Here is a 23,559-nt window from a genome sequence, read left to right on the forward strand (position 1 = left end):
TCTTTGCAGAAACGCAAAATATTGTAATTTTTTTTATGTTTGTGAATTTGTAACTTTCCACAATGATTTTTTAGGTAGAGTTTCCTTAATTTAAAAATGCACAAAATACTTGATATCTGATATTGTCCACAACATGAAACATCAACAATTGATCATGTTCAAAGGCAACATTTTTCCTGCAGAGTGTATTGATGATGTCACTGTGGAGATTAATAGTTTTAATAGTGCGTAAACTAGATATCTCCAAAGATACCTGTCCCATGTAATACATTAAACACTTTCTGAAATTCTCCAGATCACATAAGGGAAAATGTGATGTCGTTTTCGGTTTAGCAGGTAAATAAAAATGCATAAATGAATAAATAAAAACAGCATTAATAAAGCAAGCATCCTTTTCTCTCTCTGTTGTCCAAATTGTATTTAAATTAAAAACAGATGAACTTCTTAATCTTACAGATCTTTGAACATAAAATTGAAATCATTTCAAGAAAAAGTACAACTATTCAGAGAAATTTCGAAATATATAATTTATCTACCTTAACTGACACTTTGATGACAAAATAATTTGATTAAAATTAATTCATTTGACAAGTGGAGTGAAAGGATATTTAATGACAATATGTGAACATTATGTTGTAAATGCAACAGACTTCTATAGATCAACATCTACAACAAGTTACTGTAGCAGATTACCCAACAATACTAACAATGGTCTAGCTACTTCTGCAGTACTTAAGTGCCAGTATGAAAATAAATAGTGTTCAAAATTTGAATGACGGATATGAAAATAACTTCGTCAAAAAATGAAGTGGAGCATTAAAATGGGTAGATGAAATTGATAAAAATGTAACAAATTTTCGTACTTCGGCATGACTAATTATTACTAATTTTATTCAGAGATGTAATTATACTGAAAGACTAGATGCCATCGCTTAAATACTTCTCCAAATTTAAATTAACTGCCAGTTAATTTCCTCTATTACATGCTATTATTCAATCGAGTTTCTTCTTGTCAACTTGGAATGAAGTTGCTGTGTACACTGTTTATTTCACAATTTAAGTGCATGGCAGACTTCCACTTAGCACCACTACACCATTTTAATGGCTTAAGAAGTCAATCTGTATTCCACAATGACCTCTTGCACATAAATATATACACACACATACACACACATACCAAGTTTAAAAAATCAGTTTTAACAGCTTCTGTGTCAAGAATAGCAGTGATGATGGTCAAAAGAATCTGACCACTAAACAATATGATAGTTGAAGATGACTATGTACATAATGAGAAATAATCTTTTCCTGACACCTTACTCTCTAACAACAAATGTACTATGTAAACATACCACAGCATGACTCTTCTTTGAAGCAAGTGAAACAACTTTCATGCCTCAATTTATTTTTCGTATGACCTTTTATACAAATGTAAAGTGCATGTTTCTGTTAATGATATGCAAGATCTTATTAGGCCACATCAAAACTGTCATGTAGTGTAAAACTATACTGAGAAATAAGACAGCGAAACTAATAGAGCTATAGTACAAAAGTACGTCGAAGACAAATTAACAATAATTTCGATCTTGAAAAAAATGAAACTATCATACAAAAGAATGTTTATGAACTACTAAGCAACCATCTTGATCTTCATATTGCCACTGTTGCTAGGAGAACTGTTATATCATCTGGTTTACCACCTATACACACAAAAAGAAAAATACAATTATTACAAGCTTTCAAACATAAATTAAGAATTGAAGTACTACAATACTACTACATAGCTTGCTATACTCACCAACAGCATCAATGCCATTCTCTTGAGCATTCTGTGCAAAAGGGGACATAAAGTTGCCATCAAATGCAAGACTTCTTGCCATTAATGCAATGGAATTTGCAACTCCCTGAATCTTCGTAGGATCACGTTCACCTTGCACCTTCGTCAATTCTGTGATCAACAGTTGATCAGGGACATTATCAAATACTCCATCTGTTGCTAACAATATTACATCACCATCTTCAACTTGGAAGTTTGATGTATCGGCAGACTCTGGCCTACGTAACAGAAAAAAATGCACTTATTAAACATTTTCATTAGGAACAACTGGAGAATATGTGTGGCACAGCAGCACTGACTGCTCGCTACTAGTGACTGGGATATACCAAGTCACGTAAAATAAAAGAGAAGTGTCGTCGGTTTTAAAGCAAATGGTTATAACCCTGAGTTTAAAAACTTTCTAGGAGGTAAAAAGCGAATTATGTATTTTATTCTATTTTTTTATGAGTAAGCCACATGACTTAACAGTGTAACCTGTCATTATTATTAAAAATCAATATTAGGGAAAATGCTAACCCAATACCGAAAGGGAAACAGAAAATGGTTTAAGTCTGCTGATTCCTAGGTAAATCATCACAGTGCAAAGTACATTCAAGAACAGAGAAACTTTCTTTCAAAATCCAGCTCCCTCATTACTCCACAAAGGCAAGCTAGAAGGGGACTAGGTAAATGATGAACCTGCGCCACCAGCTTTGCTCAGATGCAGTGAGTTCGACTCGAGATCTGAGCCTGCATTCGGACCTGAATTCGAATCCTGTTTGGATTGACTATATGGTTGGGTTTTTTCACTGTAAGATGAATGTCAGGTAATCATAAGGCGAATCCTCAGACATCCCACCGAATACCATCTCACTATCATTAAATCCACTGAAAAGCATAAGCCTTCTGACTGTATGGCTAAGGTTACAGTGGATGCATATTCTGACGATTTTGTCTGAACTATTCATCAGAAGCGCATGGTTATAGTAAGCGCATATTCTGACGAACTCATTCTGACCTCAGCTACACAAGATGGATATCATTTAGACCACTACTGAGTCTTTCATGTAGAATTTTACACACTGTCATGATAGATAATTTATGACATTTGTTTTTCGATATGGAATTGTTTCCATGAGAAACATTTGCCTTTATCCTCAAAAACCATCACACATGACTATTTAAAAAAAAAAGGAATTTTCCTAATTGTTGTTGTGCGCCGGTCTCCGTGGACGTCCCTCTGATGTGTAGGAAGGGAAACGGGAGTGATGAGACAAGAAGGCTGAAGCTTGGTTTTTGTAGAGGTGATGACACTACGATGTTATGCCCCACATTCGGTGCCAGTCTCCATTGACGTCCCTCTGGCGTGTCGTCGATGTGTAGAGAGGGGAAATGGGAGTGACGGGACAAGAAATCTGTAGCTTGTGGGTGGGGTGATGATGCGAGATTATGATGATGTGCAATAAAGATACACTTACCTCACAAGTACCATAAATAACTATTATACATCATCAATAATTTCAATTTTAGGAATGCAAGCATATTTATGGAAATTAAGTGAAGTCTAAAAATGAAATGCTTTCAAATCATAAACATAGGAAACCAACCTGTCACTAAGCACCAGACCACTGTGTCCTGGTGGTGGTAGAGATAACTGAAATGGTGTGTTGAAATAATGCTGCTGTTCTTCAGATCGATGTACAACTTCTCCATGGCGAACAATTACAAAACCACTATCACCAATATTTGCTGTGTACACCATGTTGTTTTCACGATTTAGTACAATAACGCATGCAGTGCTGCTGCCTGCAATTAAAATGATTAATTATATAATTTTACAATATATTAATATATCAAGTTTTCAAGTAAAAATTTGAAAACAATTTAATTACATCTATGAAAGTCAGAAAGAAACGACAACACTTTGATATCGTTTCAAAAGAAAGTCAAAGTTGTGTAACAAGTTGGGTGTGCAAGGCCTACATGGATAAAATCACAGCATTAAAACATAAAAGTGGGAGGTAGAGAGGTTAAGTCACTCATGGAAAGTGCTCTAGACATAAGTATTCATCTATTTGAGAAATGTGTATGTATAAAAATACAGGTGATGAGAGTACGCAATACTGAAGACAGGTGGCAAGAACTCAGTCACAATCATATGGGATCATAATGCGACGAGTGTCAGCATTTATTTGTGGTTGGAAAGAGTGACAAATGTGCCTCTTACAGGATGGTCACCCATTAATGTCGACGTATACATCCTGAAGCTCATTCAATCCTCGAGGAAGATGGATCAATGATGGACAGTGTGAAAAAGCTTGAAGAGAAGAGTGAGCTCATAAAGTGCAAAAATACTGCTGATATATCATTGCCAATGATAATCTGGTATGCTACAACAAAGAGGGTGAAGAATAATCATTCAAAATTAAATCTGGCCAACTTTACGAAACAGAACTGAGAAGTTGGTTAAGTGAATGACAATGATCAATGTTCCTGTACAAGGAAATTGTGCCAAGAGTCTATAAACTTGTAGATGATATCCATGGTGTCACTTCATCATAAGGTTCTGTTGGATCAGATTATGGACACATAGTTTTCCTACAAGTTTCTGGAGCATCATCTTCATCTTTCTGTGCAGAAGTATCTGCATTTCTGAGAAAACCCACCCCTTAGCTCTGCATGACAATTTCTGACAGCTGGTCCCTGTCAATTGGTTCCAAACACATTCGTCCCGATCCAGTTTAGATCCCATTTTATTTTTTCCCAGGTTCTAATAAAATTAGTCCCATTCCATGTTGTACCAGACTGCAATTGGAGCTGTCCCTGAATTTAGCTTGCCTCAGCTAATTAAACAAAGTAGTTTCTCCTATAAATTATTTATTGAAAATTCGTCTTGTATATTGCTATGTATAATGTGTAACTGACACTTAATTCCAGGAGCAGACCAAAAGGCTCCATCACAAATCAGATATGCACAATAGTAAAGTCTTCGGAAATGTGAATCGCCTGCCAAAAGTACCAGTTTGAAATCAGCATCAATTTTAGAAGCCACTGAGTCCCATCCTTATCCAATGTATTTCTCTTTGGTATAATCTCTAGAACTCCAAACATTTTCGGATTTGATGGAAAATTCTGCATTCTTATGCGCTGAAAAGTCTTTTTACAATCTGTCTTTTGGAAAGCTTCATATATGTTTCACTTGAAACTGCAATGACATGTCTATTAACAATGAAAACAGAAGGCTCAATGAAGGTTTGTGCTATTTCTTTTATTCATGTCATTACCTCTGTGGTATTACACTTATTCCAATTGGGGCCCTGGGTATGGTGAGCTCCTCCTCCAAGTCAACAGTAAGATAGACTCGCAGCAACATTAATTTCCTCATTCACAGCGTCATTCTGTTTTGTTTTTTTCCTCCAGCACAATAATACATCTCACTTGATATGTATCAGAGGAAGAACAATTGTTTGTATGCATCTGAAGTATGATTAGTGTAATATGTAACTAGTTAGTGATGTATGCAATGGAGGAAAGGAATTGGCCAATCTACCCCAATATCTCCTGGCCAAGTTGCCTCATGAGTGATGCCTTGTTGGTGTCAGTTGTGGGGTCCAGACTTGTCTTCGGACAGTTGACTAAACAACAACAACGTCTATTTGTACAGAATGCCTTTGTACATTAATTTGAAATGTATCCCAGCAACGGCACCATTATTTACACCACAATATAAGAACATTTAATGTAATAATTTAAATTATCTGGTACAAACTGTTAAGGGACCAATTCAATTCTGGTACGAGTTGTCATAGGACAGATTTAATAATTGTGGAATGAGTTGTCATGGGACAAATTTCTAACTTGGGATGAGTTATTGTAGTATGAATTACTTGGGACAAATTGTCCAGACTCACAATGCACACTGTCACAGTTCAGAATATTCTGAGATGGTATCTGTGGAAGTCCTTGAACAGCTACAATACTTCCTGTAAATGAATCCATGCGATTGTACTCTTTACAACACCTCAACAGCTCAAGTTTCACACAGTCTTTTACAAGTAAAAACTATATGAGAGAGAAAATATATAACTAAAAGAAACACAACACGAAGTAAAAGTAAGAAAAGTGAAGTCATAAATTTTTCTTATTCTGACAAACAAAGCCTATTTTCAATAAATATCGAAACATACCACACAGACAATTAATTTTGTTTGTAATTTTCCGAATTGTAGCATCATTCTTGTACAATTAATAATGGCATACAATACAACATAATACAATAGATTCATAACATACATTTAGTATTTTACTAGTTATATTACCTAGAATAGGTTGCTTGCTTTCAAGCAGTTCGTAGTAGCTTCTTGCAAGAAGACCTGCAGGTTCTGTAGCAATAAATCTTCCACTTGACACCAATCTTTCACATGTTCTCATCAAGAATGCTGAGAACTCTCCTGGATCGATTCCATAATGCCGCCATCCACCAACACCATCAGCCACACCTTTACGGCGAAAAAAGAGTGTAAAAAGGTATATGAATGAATGAATTTAGACATATTCTTATAGACAACCTACATTATTCTCGTTCTAACATAAATATTGTTAAACCAGGAACAAGTAAAAGACAAATATTCAATCAATCACTAAAAACAACTCTAAATGAATGAATGAATAATTAATGAATAAGTAATATATTAAGTGATTTCAGAAAGACAGATAAACACTGACAACACGTGAATCAATAAGGAAGAAAAATTAACAAATACGAAAAAGAAACTTACTTATGACTTTTAAGGAACCCGGAGGTTCACTGCCATCCTCACATAAGCCCGCCATCGGTCCCTATCCTGAGCAAGATCAATCCAGTCTCCACTGCACTCAATATATCCCACTGCACTCAAATCCATCAATATTATCCTCCCATCTATGTCTCGGCCTCCCCAAAGGTCTTTTTCCCTCTGGCCTCCCAACTAACGCTCTATATGCATTTCTGGATTCGCCCATATGTACTACATGCTCTGCCCATCTCAAACACCTTGATTTAATGTTCCTAATTATGTCAGGTAAAGAATACAACGTGTGCAGTTCTGCGTTGTGTAACTTTCTCCATTCTCCTGTAACTTCAATCCTCTTAGCCCCAAATATTTTCCTAAGCACCTTATTCTCGAATACCCTTAACCTCTGTTTCTCTCTTAAAGTGAGAGTCCAAGTTTCACAACCATACAGAACAACTGGTAATATAATTGTTTTATAAATTTTATGCTCGACCATGCCGAAATGTAGTAATTATACACCTGGTAGCAGTCCTTTAATGCATGTCATTAAAGTACACCTACTCATTAAAATACAGGTGTTCGGCCAATGACAACTCAGCTTACAGGTGTTCAGCCAATGACAAGTCAGCTTTGTACCGTTATAAAACCGCAAGTATCGATTATTCTCGGATATGCAATCGAAAGAGAATTAGCGAAGTCACGGAGGCTGGAAATCCAATACTGTCGTAGAAGGTTATGTTCTGTTATTATAATAATTAGCGTTAATTGTAAATAATATTCAAATAAATTCAATTTGTCATCTCGTTTTTCAATGTCGAATTCAATAATCAAGGTTATATCAAGTTTAACGGGATTACATCAAGGTCAATGACATTATTGTTCCTCGGAAAAAATCAATACTTTCGCGTCTGCGCACATCTCACAATTCACGACCTAGAACAAGGTCACTTCCGATCTAGTCAGATACAAATAAAATGTATACATCTGAATAATTTCAAGTTAGAAATATGGTCGAGCATAAAAAGTCGTATGAAACTTGCCTATCATGGTAATTAAGACGCTCATGAATATCATGAAACTTGCTTGCGCTTGTTTCATAAACATCCATACTTGCGTCTTAATTACTATCATTATAGGCTCGTTGCATAATGTATTATTAACTTTCAGCTTTTTTGAGAGCAAAAGCTTCCCAATCGAATAACACGCATTTCCCATATTTATTCTGTGTTTAATTTCCTCTCGAGTGGGATTTATATTTGTTACTGTTGTTCCAAGATATTTTAACTTTTCCACCTCTTCAAAGGATAAATTTCCAATTTTTATATTTCCAATATTCTGGTCATGAGACATAATCATATACTTTGTCTTTTCGAGATTTAGTTCCAAAATTATCTCTTTACTTGCTTCAAGTAAAATTCCCATGTTTTCCCTAATAGCTTGTGGATTTTCTCCTAACATATTCACGTCATCTGCATAGACAAGCAGCTGATGTAACCAGTTCAATTCCAAACCCTCCCAGTTATCCTGGACTTTCCTAATAGCATATTCTAGAGCAAAGTTAAAAAGTAAAGGTAATAGTGTGCATCTCCTTGCTTTAGCATGCTGTGAATTGGAAAAGCATCCAACAGAAACTGATTTATACGGACTCTGCTGTACGTTTCACTGAGAGACATTTTAATTAATCGAACTAATGTTGTAATAGTGTATGTCTTATATGCAATACATTTTGTTTGTTGAAATCTTCTATATATGATTGTTCATCAGGTAGTTCTTGACTTGTGTAACATATGTGTATTTGAATAAATTTAATGATTAAATCAAGATATGTTAATATAATTGACAATCTTTCGTATCATACTGTAATAATTCTTAAAGAAAATGTAATTAAATAAAAACTTACGTATTATGTACGTACATAAATTTTAATTATAACAATAATATTTGCATAATATCACGTTGAATCTGTGTCACACAGACATAAATACAAATATTTTACATTTTATCAATTTTAACAATTTATATATATATATATATATATATATATATATATATATATATATATATATATTCGGGGTTCGATCCCAGGTGGTAACAGGATTTTTTCTCGTTGCCAAACTTTCAGAACGGCCCCGAGGTTCACTCAGCCTCCTATAAAATTGAGTACCGGGTCCTTCCCGGGGGTAAAAGGCGGTCAGAGCGTGGTGCCGACCACACCACCTCATTCTAGTGCCGAGGTCATGGAAAGCATGGGGCTCTACCTCCATGCCCCCCAAGTGCCTTCATGGCATGTTACGGGGATACCTTTACCTTTACCTTTTATATATATATATATTAGTGACATTCAACAAACACAAAATATGTAACATGAGTTTTATGTAATTTATATTTTATATTTTCACATTTTCGGCAAGTCAACGAAACTACACACAAATCAGTCAAATCGAACATTTCTCACACCAATATTCAGATTCTTATTACATACAACTCATGATCAATTATTTAAATCATTGTTATGCTTATTACTGTGAATACCTTATTTGACTTACGTTTTAGAGATCGTTATAATGTTTGAATATCTGATGAGGCCGTATAGGCGAAAATGTTAATATATTTTCTTCTGTAAGATGTATTAGCAAATAATAATTTGCAACAAATGATAAATCATATGATTGAAAAACTTTAAAAAAAATTTATAATGAATATTGCAGGCCTATAAACATTAAACTCAAACATGAAACAAGTGATCTGATAAAAGAAGAAATTGATTAATATAATAATAATAATCAAATAGACAATATTCAATCAACAACAGCTTTCTTTAACAATATTGCTGTTGAAATAAAGCATGAACTGAAAATTACCATGGTTGATGGTACAATATGTAACACAGTTATGGAAAACAAATCTGTACAGGTGTGTTATATTTGTAGAGCATCGCCAAAGCATATGAATGATACAGATTCTCTGCAACAAAGAACTGTGAATCACAAGTCATTTTCATTTGGATTGTCGATTCTTCATGCTTAGATCAGATTTTTAGAATGCCTCTTTCATGTGGGCTACAGGCTCGATTTCAAGAAATGGCAAGCTCGTGGCAGAGATAATGAAATCATGAAGTTTCGAAAAAAATCAATCCAGAAAAGTTTTCGAGCCAAAATAGGACTGATAATTGATAGACCAAAACCGGGTGGGAGTGGCACCTCAAACAATGGCAGTATGATGTGCTGGTTTTTTGCTAAACCTGAACTAGCTGCTACAATAACTAAAAATTGATGTAGAAATTATACCACGTTTCTCAGTTATTCTTCAAGGGATTTCTTGTGGAAAAGACATAAATACTGAGCATTTTAATGACTATGCACTTGAAACTGCAAAGCTTTTGTACAAAAATATCCCTGGTTTTACCTTCCTGTGAGTGTCCACAAAGTGTTAATTCATGGGCTCTCAGATAATAAGCTCAACCATGCTTCCTATAGGACAATTATCGGAGGAAGCTTAGGAGGCTCGCAAAAAAAACATTAAAAGGTTCCGAGAACATCATACAAGAAAAAACTCTCATATCAATACAAGGACAGATTTAGTAAACAATCTGTTAGTGTCGTCGGATCCTCTCATTTCTAGTTTAAGGAAGGCACATGAAAAACCTTCCAGTAGGCCTACTCTTCCTGACGAGGCGAAATACTTACTGCAGTCTCGAAGTGGTGTAAATAGAAATGAAGAAGAGGAAGAGCAAATTGCAGAGGAACTGGAGGAGCAGCAGCAGTCAACCAGTGGAGAGGAATATGACAGTGAATAGCAAGATGGTTTTTTATAGGTAAAACAATTAAAATATGTTATTATTTAGCTTTTTCTATAAGAAATCTATCTTACTTTAAGGATGGACATGAATTGTATCTTTCATCCATGTCAAAAAGCTGACTAAATACTTTTGCCCAATTTGACCACAGTCTGGCCCACTGTGTTGTGGCGTGGTTGTACTACGGTCCGTGTGAGTTGAGCCTTATCAGTGGGTAAGAGACGCTAGCCTGAGGGTGCACTGTTCTAACGACTGCTGGTCTAGGTTATGAAAAATACCGTTGTGTGTTGTTGACAAAAACTTTCGAATCAGTGCTGTATGTTTGACAAGTCTATATACTACTGTGGGAAAGTAGGTTACGTAAATGGTACACCCGACACACAACAGTCTGCAACCAATTTACATACGCAGTGAACAACAAAAGACTAATGCAAAGAAAAGTTACGTGTTGTTATTTGGAGAAGTACTAACTACACGCAAGTAAGGTGCGCCAAATCTCCAAACGTCCTCACAGTGCAAAAAAATTGTATATGTTCAACGTTCATGTTCACGCTCTTATAAATTGTTTTATATACAACTCTATTTTCTTGAACATTCTAAGATAACTACTGCACTTTATATCTTATACATACCAATGCATATTTCGTGTGTAAGGCTATTTCCGTGACCATTTTACGAACTTTCAGAGGTGACTGGAAAGGACAAAACCACCAATCTGAGATAAGGAATTCTAGTCCGGAAAGGCCTCAATTAAATGTTACAAGCCATAATAGTTTTTAATAAATAGGAGCAGGAGAGCAGGCAACCTCTCTTTCATTTGTGCAGTTTGGGATGCCTAGTACCCAAAGTCCACTACTTGTAGATTTAATTACATTACAATTTAATTATTTAATTTTATAATTTATTATATCAAACCAAGCTGATGGATTACTTTTAATTAAAGGTAGGAAGTTCCTATCAAAACACAGATTTCCGTTGTGTGCAGCCACGCATATACTGTAGATCTCGTCTCTATTACACTCAGTGGCGGTTCCTGCATATTTCTTAAGAGGAGGAAAGAGGTTAACAGAATGAAATGACACCTTCTTGAATGAAATATTCTACAAATTAGCCTACATGCATACCTGTAAGACCAGGTAGTGTTGTGGTTGGCCTTCCCTTCTGTATAGCAATAATCTGTTCTTGTAAACTGAGTTTCCTAAATTGTCCAAAATATATTATGTTTTCACTTCCTTTCATTGTTAATTAATTGTGCAAATTAACAATTACAAGGAAATTCACAACCTCGTAGCATTTTTCGAGCACACTACAGCATCACACGTGTTGGAAGAGACTAGCTACTAACTCGTAACCGGAACCGTTTTACGGAAATGGAAATGGGAATGGGAAATAATCTGAGAAAAGCGAGAACACTGCACCCACCCACGTGGTCCCTGTTGCCACATGTACATTTTACAAGTTCAGTATCACATGCTTTTGAAGAATGTCAGTTCTTGTAAAGTCATACTATCATTATTGTTCAAAGCTGCCGGTGGCCGATTAATTTTTTTATGTTAAAAATGATGTAGTTTGGAGTACCTACTTTCAGTTTCAAATATATTTGTACAAAACTGACAACTTGGCTGTTGCCCTGTCTAGTAAACAATGAATAGACGTGAATTTCAGGGGCCAACTACGTAGAACTACTTCCTCTTTGTTTTAAATAAACCCGACTTTAACTTTCAAATATCCATGAAAGTTTCAAACCATGAATAAAAGCCTATATAAAGTGCAATGAATAATATTTTTGATTTATAATTAAAAAAAAAAGTTTATATGGTGTCTTTCAAAGCGTTGCGTTAAAACTGTTTTTATTGTGCCTCCTCCTAGATGTGTTCTAGTATGGTTGAATGCAAGATCGTTAGATGGCAGCAGTAAAAAGCTTGCTGCACGACCAGTCGGTTTCTATTTCCCGCCCATGCGCTGATTCAGAGGAGGATCTCCTCCCTCTCCGTTCATTTACTCGCTTTAAAACTCTGGTTCTTTCTCTGGCCGCTAGTGCGCTGTTGTCTATGATAACTGCAGTAGAGGAGGAATGGAGTGCCTTTCCTCTACTACACAGACAATCTCGCATTTTTCTTACAGTTTTCTACAGCACATGAGCGCGCGTCGTTTAAAACTCGATCATCCGAGTTCTTCTTATAGCTGTGAACTTAAAAATTATCGAATCTTCCTCGAATTTCAAGGCACATATTTTATTTGGTATTTACTTTCAAAAGAAGAAAAATGTGACGAGGACGTTCCTCCCTTCCCTCCCCCGAGGAACCGCCACTGATTACACTAGCTGTCTTCCGTTCACATAAACAACTCACAGTATATCCTCAAGTGTGGATGGATGACTTTTGTAACTACATTACAGCAATATGCACAGTAGAGAAGCACTTTTAATACATGTTAATATTTGCAGTGTAGTTGTGCAGTTTAGTAAGCAGTTTTTAACATGGCAGAAATTTAAATCTTCCAATCAAACGAAGTTGAATGTAATAATTCAAACTTACTAATAACCATACATCAACAAATGGAGAAACACATTCCCGCAAATGATTTAATGTGTATACGTAATGTAAAGAACGAATATTATTTCAGGGACACTGTGCTACGAAACATTTATATGGAATACTTTCTTTGCATGGACAATACAACAATCAAGAGAAATATTCTACTTTAAAAAAATTGACTCAAAATGTACGTAATTTCGTAATTTCTCGACCTATGTACCGTATGATGTTGGTATGTTTCAATATCCCTTCAAAGACATTGGCGTAGCTCAGTCGGCTGGGGATGGGGCGTTTGTCTGCCGATTCGGAGTTGCGCTCGGGCGCGCGTTCGATTCCCGCATGAACTGATTACCTGGTTGGGTTTTTTACGAGGTATTTATCACTCTAAGGCGAATGTCAGGTAATTTATGGCGAATCCTCGGTCTCATCTCGCCAAATATCTCGCTACCACCAATTCCATCGATGCTAACTAATCTAGTAGTTGATACAGCGTCATTAAGTAACAAACAAAAAAATATATATACTTCAAACAATTGCCTGTAGCAGTCTACAAATATATAAATGACGAGATGTGGAAGAATAATTATTGTTCAAATATATACAAAGCTGTTATTCACTTAGGGCCTAGTGATACAGTAAAGAACAAGGGTGCTCAACCTTATGAATAGTGCGGGCCAATATAAAAAAAATGTTCTTTTGGAAGGCCGCAGACATCCTCCAATAATAATAAATGATTTACATAAATGTCTAATTTGTGATTACTGTAATTTATAGTAATTAATAATTCAAGCCTGTTCAAATATTTTTTTAAATTTTAAATTTGAAACTTTAGTATCTGGCTGCAGCAAACATAGTGGCGGGCCGCGGGTTGTCATCACTGGTAAAGAATATTGTATCATATTTCAAATTTGCTCCAGTCACGTCTTGTGAAGTAGAACGAACATTTTAAGAGTAGAAATATTATTCTTGTGAACATAGAAAGGTATGTTTTTGACAAACTGAAAATGTACATTATTATTATTATTATTATTATTATTATTATTATTATTATTATTATTAGTAACAAGGCTAGATACATATTACGTATTTTGTTTGTTAAAAAAAATTATGGTTTATTTAACGACGCTCGCAACTGCAGAGGTTATATCAGTGTCGCTGGTGTGCCGGAATTTTGTCCCGCAGGAGTTTTTTTACATGCCAGTAAATCCACTGACATGAGCCTGTCGCATTTAAACACACTCAAATGCCAACGACCTGGGTCGGGATCGAACCCGCAACCTCGAGCACAGAAGGCCAGCGCTATACCGACTACGCTACCCAGGCCGACTTTGTTATTCTTATATGTATGGGTAAATTATTTTATTGATTTAAAAGTTTAAAATTCAAATACACTATAATTATCATAGTATTAAAACACACAATATTAAAACTGTAGTCACCAACTCACACCGGCGTCACATCTCAGCAAACACCAGCTAATCAGTTATGACTACTGAAGATAGGACTGCAGGTCCAGAAACATGTTATAGTCGAAACATGATTTTTAATAGCATGTGTTTTAATACTGCGATAATTATAGAGCATTTGTATTTTAAACTTTTAAATCAATTGGAAGAAAACACAGTTGAAGTAAGACTAGTCTCAAATATGTCTGTCTGTTGTAAGCATGTCTAATGTTATGAAATTATTTTATATTGAAAATTACGAACAATGTAGTTGCAAATATTGTTTTCCTTACACAATGTTAATTATTCATTTTCCTTCTTATTCTAAGGCCATGAATCATTGGCACAAAGATAAGTTTGGTTACCACCTGACTGCACATGTTTGTTTTGCTGGTTTGTTGACGTTGAGAGCTGTATCGGATTTAACATGATTATGCATTAGCCCATTTCTGAGCTGATGCTCGCGAATATCTCGATTATACTTTTCGTGGAAGGTGTGTCAGGGGAGGAGAGCAGAGCAGTTCCGACTCTAAGAGATGGTGAATTAACGCTAATTAAGCCATAACTGCAATAGCTTTCATAAATTTTTTAAGACAAATCCCCGATTCTCTTGATGTAAATTACATCAAACAACTCGTAACATGCAATCAAACAAATATGAGTAATTACATAAACAGAATTGTAAAAACAGTTCCGTACTAAAGTTTGCTGCCCAAGTATTCTCATCTTTCAACAGCGCTGGTTGTGAAACTATACCTATGCGTTGTGCATGCAAAACAAATCTGTTAAACTGTTAATAAGTTTAGCACGTCATAAACATCAGCCAGTGTTGAATCCAGTTGTACTTTTTACGACATAATTTTGGGCACTCAGTGACAGTGGTTCTCAAAGCATGTACTGCGTAACAGTAATAGTTCTCTAGCCAACGACGTGTTTAAACTACAGAGGCTATTCTACTCGTACATTGACCAGATTACCAATGGTTGCAACGAGAGCCCGACTATGTATAGCAAAAACGAATATCTCAAATAACATAGCTAAAAAAACAGACGTTAAGTCAATGAATTCACCTTTTCGTATTCTGTGCTTGCTATACAGTTATACACTTTCTCTAATAAGCATAATATTATATCTTCGCACACCTTACAAAATTACAAAAAAATTCGATCATCCGTCTCACGATTAATCGATCATTCCATTATCCGATGGTCTTTCCGCTTTTTCCCCACATTTTTCACGAAATTCCAGCAAACATTCGATATGCATTCTTCAATATAAAGGATCTCGTACGAAACCTGCAATGCGGGACTTCAAAATTAAAGAGCGTACCCCTTTCTTTGGCACTCTATTGCCATTTGCAGCAGTTGACACCCCCACTCACCCCTCACATTCAAATAAAAAACAATACCTTTGACAATGAGGAACTTGCAGACAAATTTCAAGGAGTTAAAGAGAATGACGACGACGGAAGAATATCCCATATTAATAATAAGACAAAAGTTAGTGGAGCAAAATGACCATTCTTTGATGTGGATGAAGAAAACATTAATCAGTGGCTGGATACAGACTTGGCGCATTTCGGGCATGAGATAAAAAAGATGGTGACATTATTGCAGATCTTATGTGAGGCTACAAGTGTGACATTAACGATAGTGAAGGGGAAGAAGAGATAGTGGCTGAACCATGTGTTCCACTACAAACTGAATTTGAATCAGCTGACCCTCATGAGATTTTAAGAGCAAGAAGGTGACACTTCATTCCTGGACACTGTTTTATTTCAGAGAATTAGAATGGAGATCACAGATCAGAAAAAAATTTTCTGGTAATAAAGTTGAGAAAAAAGTAACAGATTTGTTTAAAAAGAACATGAGAAAAAAAGTAACAGACTTATTTAAAAAGAACAATTACAGAGTAAGAAGAAGTCATTTTCGATTAACTATTTCTCTCCTACCATTCATTACAACCGTTAATAATCGAGATTCTACTGTATAGCACAGCGATTTTCAAACTTTTTGGATCCACGGCTCCCTTGACCTGAATATAAATACCTTTGGTACACGACATCCGACACGAAGTGTGGGGCTAAATAAACATATGAATAAGATTGTTTTTATTTCTTCACATTAACTATTAACACACTTTAATCTACTTTTAGTTGTATGACATCTTATTCTTGTAAAAAAAATCAATGGTAAGATGAGCTTGCTTCTTCATCAATTCTTCAAATCTGGTCACAAGATTGAAAACTGCGATTCGCATCTCTTTCTCGACGTTCAATAGGATGTCGCAAAAAATCAAAACGTGTAGGACCTTGTTATACTCTTGCTTTCTCAACCTTCAAAACTCGGGCAGTGATGAAGAAACGAACTTCGATTTCAATGTGGAGTCTGAAGAAATATCAATGAGTTGCTCTTATTCTCCAGTGGTAAGTTTTGATAAGAATTCTGTGCTGAAAGAATCTTTGATACAGTTGTGTTGTTTGACCTCTGGAAAGTACTTGTGAAAATAAACACTGAGTTCAGTTAAATGGTCCACAAACACAGATTTCAGCTCTTTACTCAACTGTAAGTCAATGCCTTCTAAATTCGTGTGCAGAGCAAGGAAACAGTAATTTACATCTTTATCATTCAACTTTTCCTTCCACAATAGTAATTTCTTTCTGAAGGCTGAAATCTTCTCTAATAGTTGCAGAATGTTGGTCTCAGTACCTTGCAGTAACACATTTAATGAATTGAGTTTTTCAAAGATATCACAAAGACATGCCAGCTTCAAAACAAAGTCACTGTCTACGAATTTCTCAGAAATGAATTGTTTTTCTTGAACAAGATAACAGTGAAGTTCATTCCTGAGTTCATACCCTCTTTCAAGACATTTCTACGTGAAAGCCAGTAATAAAGTAGGGAAGTGTATCCAGCCCCGCACATTTGTTCAAAACACCTGGACGTAAGTAACAGACTTTTAGTGAATTTACCACTTCGATCACTGGTAGAACAACTTCATGAAAGGCAGGCTGATGTTTTTATGCCAGTATTTCCCTGTGAATAATGCTATGTGTCCAAATAGCACAAGACACTTTATCAAGGATCTGAGCTTGCAGTCCGCCATAACAGCCATCCATAGAACGACTTCTATCTGTACACACGCCTACACAATTCTCTCAGTTAATGTTGTTTTCTTCCATAACAGAATGTGGTATTTTAAAGACGTCACAGAGTTGCCTACTAAATTGATGTACGGGCTGTATGTCCTCTGGTGGTGTTGGAACATTTCGATAGACAGCATCCTTGACCACTCCCCAAAGAAAACAATCTAATGGCGTATTGTCAGGAAAACGAGCAGGCCAACTAACTGATTTGGGCCTAATCTGTTCTCTCCCTTGTGAGAATTATGAATCAATTATAAATTCACTAGTGGGAATCTGCCATATGATCAACTGATCAGTGTAACATAAGGACACCGCTCAAGACAACACAGAAGAAATACAAAGCAGTGACACAGACAGATCCCAATGGAAGAGACATGAATACCACTTATCCATTGGGAATCGGACCAGAGTACTCTAAATGTGTAGTTAAGAACGCTACCGCTTGCATCACAACGAATAAGATTTAATATCACTAAAGACAAATTTCTACTACCGGTATGAGAAATTCTTAAACTATGATGAATTAATGATGTTGTTTGGAGTAATTGTCAGCATGCCTGGATTCCGAAACTCACGGGCCCAGGATGGAAACTAGTTGGGACAAATTAGCTGTTTGAGTTTTTTCCGTGATTTTTCCTCTACCCTTCGAGTAACTGCTGAGTACTTACATCATTTCGTCCTCGGACTCATTTCGCTATCATCATCATCATCATCATCATCATCATCATCATCATCAATGGGAAACTACGTGTCTTTCCCTTAATACAATCTAGTAGCTGACGGATCGCCATTACGATCGTTACGATCACATACAGTCTGATATAAGGGATCTGGTCAGACATAAAGAAGAAGAGTGATGTAGCAACGTAGTCAATATGTATTGAGCCATACATCCAGTTATGGAATACTGTCTTGTGAAAATATGAACAATACCACGCACATAAAACAAGCATTCAACATTTAATCGAAAGATCGATTGAGTTGTTGCGTGAGGTGATGTTGCTACTTCAATCATGCAATATTTTTTCCCTGAAACTCGCAACAACACTGACTGTATAATGGAATTTCAAGTTCACCTTCGTTAACATTTCTTTACGGTTCAGGTTGAAATTTCATCCAAAAGCTAAACGCAGTACAACATTGCCTAAAGAAATCCGATCTCCTAATTGTTCATGGTTTCTCGTATTCCAAGCGAAATAGTTAGAGCATCTTTAAAATGATATGGCTTCCCTGCAGATTCATCAATCAGAAATGCATATTGACAACCGACACCAGGGTTGCCAGGTAAATGAAACGCAATCGTCATACAAACTTATGAAAACTGTCGTACTTAAGCATAAAATTGTCATTTTACTGTTTTATAGAGAGTGCGCACAAATATAGTTCACATAACATAAAAAAGTGGTTCATAGGCATATTCATTCATAGTGTTCTGTCCAAGGGCAGGTCTTTCACTGCAAACCCAGCATTCTCCAGTCTTTCCTATTCCAACATCCATTTTTTCATCCAATCAAGAATATTAGTAATTAATTATAGTTGATATCCACAATGACATTTAGCATTCAAATTACCATTTCTTCATCAACACTGTCATTTTAGTAAAGCATGCACGACGACGCTTGGTCGGAAACAACATCATTATATTGAAAGCCAGCAGAAACTTTATTTTTGGCAGGCGCAATGGCAGATATTTAATATCAATCAATGCGGCAGCTGATGATTACATCAAATTAATCCATCTGCAGTTTACTCAAATCCGACACCGTTAAAATGTCGGCGCGTTTAGACTTCTTAATCCTACTCCGGTATTATTTCATTAATAAAAACAAAAACTTTCATTGCGGAACATACAGTGAAGTTAGCATTTCTCTGAACTCGTGTTACTTCGATATAACCGCACCGTACATGAAACCTGGAGCTCAAGATGACGAATTTATGACTTGCATGGCAAGTGTAGTCACCATATTGATTTTCAAAGCATCTTTTATCCCTTTGAATATAAGTTATATGTGTGATCAGGTATATTAGTGAATGACATACTGAATGAAGAAAAGTTGTCTAGAAAAGGGGCAAATTAACTGTTAATTTTTAAAATTATAGTCCGACATTGTGAGTTCCAAAATAATTTTGCCCCATTCAGTAAAACAGTCGTACAAAATTGCGTGTGACTTAGAGTTCGGTCGTACCTCGTACAATTAGTGAAAATAGTCGTAAGGGTACGACTACAGTTGTACATATGGCAACCCTGACCGACACTGAACTAGAACACAAACACTATTCCATTAAAAAATAAAATGTCTTGCTTTTGAATAGTTGACACGTGCTTGGCTACTATTGTTCGTTAAAATTCAAACGGAGCCTTAAGAACAGTTAAGATGACTTCTTAAGTTGCTAAATGTCACCTCACGTGAATCAAATTTGTAAGGCCACCCGGAAATAATACTGGACACTTTTCGACCTGACAGACGAACTCCAGTAAATATCCCGTGACGTAGTATAAAGACAACACTGTAATTGTACGTATATCGATACAATGACAAGAGAAAAATAGCAATACAATATATTATGTTGCGTACATTAAAGCCAGCGGAACGTAAATATGCTTTCACAAGAAGTGATAAAATAATAAAAAAATAGGCAATAAAAAATCTTGAATAACTGCTCAAGTTGAAAGCGTATTTAAATTAATGGTAATTTTCCAGAAGTAGTCTATCACGAAACAGATTACATTCAGGAAGCGAAATATTGATTAACCGAATATGTTACTCAAAGAAACGCTTTAAAACCACTGCAGGAGTTACAAATCTGTAACACCACCTGGACATTAATTTATATTTCAATACTCACTGGCACATAGGCTTTCGCTAATTAAAAAAATTGTTTTTATTAATTTCTGTACATAATAGGCTCGTAAAGAAGTCACTCACGTTTGGCGCAAATAGCCATAGTTGCTGACGCGCCCTTCTTAAATCCCACTCACTCACGTTCAGTCTACTCTTCTCACATTTATTTTAAAGCTATAATTTCGTTTCGTTTTTTACAACAGTTTCAACCTCAAAGACATCGCACAAATACATACAGTCATATTAAGTAACTGACCAAATCCATGGGATTTTATGGAAAGAATATAAGAAGAGTGAAAACTGAAATTGAAGGGTCCATAATTGAACAAATATCTGAATTTAACAAACATCTGAAAACAATTTCGTTTCGTTTTTTTACAACAGTTTCATCCTCATAGGCATTGCACGAATACATACTCGTACATTATATTAAGTAACTGACCATAGCATTCTAAACATTATATTAAGTAACATTGCAAAAAAAGTGTGACATGCAAATCTCATTGTCAAAAACCAAATCTATGGGATTTTATGGAAAGAATATAAGCAGAGTGAAAACTGAAATTGAAGGGTCCATAATTGAACAAATATCTGAATTTAACTATCTTGGCTATATCATATTTGAAACGAGGACGTCGATATAAAACAGCAGAAATACAACCAGTTATGATGTCATTAAAATAAATTTTGGTAAACAAATGTCAGTGACTACAAAAATGGAGATTGCATAATATGCAGTAGTATCGAAGCCTGCCCTTTATATGGTTGTGAAAGTTGGGGTCTTAGTAAGGAAAATAAAAGAAAGTTAGAACCTGCTCATATGAAATTCTTGAGACCTTTATTGGGTTTAACAAGATTAAACAAACATAACTATTAGGGAGAAATTAGATGTCAGCAACATTATTTGCAGTTATAAGTTACAATGGAGAGCGAATACATCAACCGAATGGATCCAGATTGCCTCCCCATCTTGCCTTTCCAGTATCGACCCAGAGGCAAGTGGAATTCGGAAAAATCCAAGATGATGGCGAGATCAGGAACATATTTATGATTTATAAGAAACAGGAAAAATGTGTTATTAATCTCGTTTTTATGATGATGATGACGATGATGATGATGATGGCGTACATAAAAGCCCAGGGCCCGATTCAGGTATAGTGCCGCCCCTAGGCAGTGCCTCTAACTCCCACAAACAATTTATAAGCAGCTATTATACAGGTCACGTTTAGTTTAAATTAGTTTCAAATGAAATGTTACAATTCAGAAAATAAATTACTGGAATCAAAATATATGGATCTTATTTGTGAATTTATAAAGACTTATTCTTCGCGTTTTCTTCACAGAGAAAGCATTGATGATGTCATCAAAGTCGATCTGACGAAGCACATCAGACTCGATGCAAAGAAACATCATTCAAACTTATTCATTGCAGAAACATGGACATTACGATGAAGTGAAGAGAAGAGACTAGAAGCATTTGAAATGTGGATATGGCGAAGAATGGAACGTGTGAAGTGGACAGACAGAATAAGAAATGAATATGTGTTGGAAAGAGTGGGTGAAGAAAGAATGATGCTGAAACTGATCAAAAAGAGAAAAAGAGAAGAAACTGCCTTCTAAAAAATGCACTGGAAGGAATGGTGGACAGGAGAAGAGCTCGGGGCAGAAGATATCAGATGATAAATGGCATTAAGATATATAGATAATATGCGGAGACAAAGAGGAAGTCAGAAAATAGGAAAGATTGGAGAATGCTGGGTTTGCAGTGAAAGACCTGACCTTGGGCAGAACACTGAATGAATTCAATGCTGAAACAAAACTGATTTGTGAAAGGCAGGTTGTGGTTTATTTTTAAGCACTGGTTTTGTTGATGGAATAATTCGATGGCTGAGAACCAGACTGTTATGTAAATCCAACTTTTTAGAACAAGGTAAGTTCTGTTTCATTGTGTTCCATGTCCTTGTCTGCGTAATATATGAATCAAACAAACTTGTAAATATTACTCCTCATAAGCTTGCCATGAGCCTATTTCAAAGTGTTCCATGTCCATCTTTGAAAGTCAGGAACTTAAAATAGGTCTCCTAAAAATAATGAAACGGACTTGGGACAATCTGGTTATCAGCCATCGAATTATTAAGAGTATTTCTTACTTCGATAGGAAGTATGAAGTAAATTGAAAAATGAACTCAAACTCTTTGCGGAATAAACTTTTATATCGAATTATATAGTACATATGCTAGAAAGTGATTAAATAGTATTGTTTACGATATAATATTGGAAATATAACTTAGAGTTGTCGTTACTATTCATATTCATAGTGATACATAATATAACACACATCCAATTTGATTTTCAACAATGCATTCTTGTTTATACAAGCAGTTAAATTTAAGCAGTTTCATAGTACAATATAATAATATAATAGTATAATAACGTAATACCGGTATTACAATATAATTAATAATTATTATGCAGCTGCACATTTTCCTTTTACTCTCGCCCGCGACAATGCGGTAATAAAACAATATTAGACTTCCACAAGGTGTTCAAGAACAAACTTAAGAAAAGATTTACCAACAAGTGTTAAAAAAAAAAAGGGGAAAGAAAAATAGAAAGAGAGAGAAAACGCCGCCCCCTGAAAATTGCCGCCCTAGACAACTGTCTAGATTACCTAGGCCTAAATCCAGCACTGTAAAAAGCCACCGGCATAGTTCGGCTGAGGCGCTTGTCTGCAGATCCAGAGCTGCGCTCGGGCGTGGGTTCGAATCCAGCTTGGGCTGATTACCTGGTCGGATTTTTTCCGAAGCTTTCCTTAACCGTTAGGCGAATGTCAGGTAATATATGACGAATTCTCGGCCTTATCTCTCCAAATACCATCTCGCTATCACCAATCCCATCGACGCTAAAAAACAGTAGCTGAAGCGTAATTAAATAACCAACTAAAAAAATACATAAAACTCTTCTTTACGATGCATTTTTATAATTTTGTCTGCATTTTAGAGCTAGACCTCCCAATCTATTTCGATTTAAAATGTACATATTTTAATGACTCGACTTACTCTTCTTTGTCTATTTTGATTTTACAGAACTAATTTTAAGATTCTTTGTACATGCTTCTTAAAATGCGGGGTAAAACAATAACATCAATCAAATGGAAATGGGCAATTCATTTACTTTCATACACAGTATATAGGTACATTTTAGTACT

The 23,559-nt window shown here is 35.6% G+C and overlaps 1 protein-coding gene across 1 annotated transcript in view; it reads right to left on the minus strand.

Moving 5' to 3' along the window:
* Positions 1–378: 378 nt before the first annotated feature.
* LOC138715186 (protein phosphatase PTC7 homolog) overlaps positions 379–23,559 on the minus strand; it is a 45,576-nt gene continuing 22,395 nt past the window's right edge. Inside the window, exons 2-5 of the mRNA XM_069847776.1 lie at positions 6,133–6,312; positions 3,421–3,619; positions 1,796–2,052; positions 379–1,697 (exon numbers count right to left, since the gene is read on the minus strand). Of these exons, the coding sequence (XP_069703877.1) occupies positions 1,648–1,697; positions 1,796–2,052; positions 3,421–3,619; positions 6,133–6,312 (686 nt within the window). The 3' untranslated portion in view covers positions 379–1,647. The remainder of the gene's footprint in view (positions 1,698–1,795; positions 2,053–3,420; positions 3,620–6,132; positions 6,313–23,559) is intronic.

The sequence above is a fragment of the Periplaneta americana genome, chromosome 15 (assembly GCF_040183065.1).
Source record: "Periplaneta americana isolate PAMFEO1 chromosome 15, P.americana_PAMFEO1_priV1, whole genome shotgun sequence".
Classification (NCBI taxonomy): Eukaryota; Metazoa; Arthropoda; class Insecta; order Blattodea; family Blattidae; genus Periplaneta; species Periplaneta americana.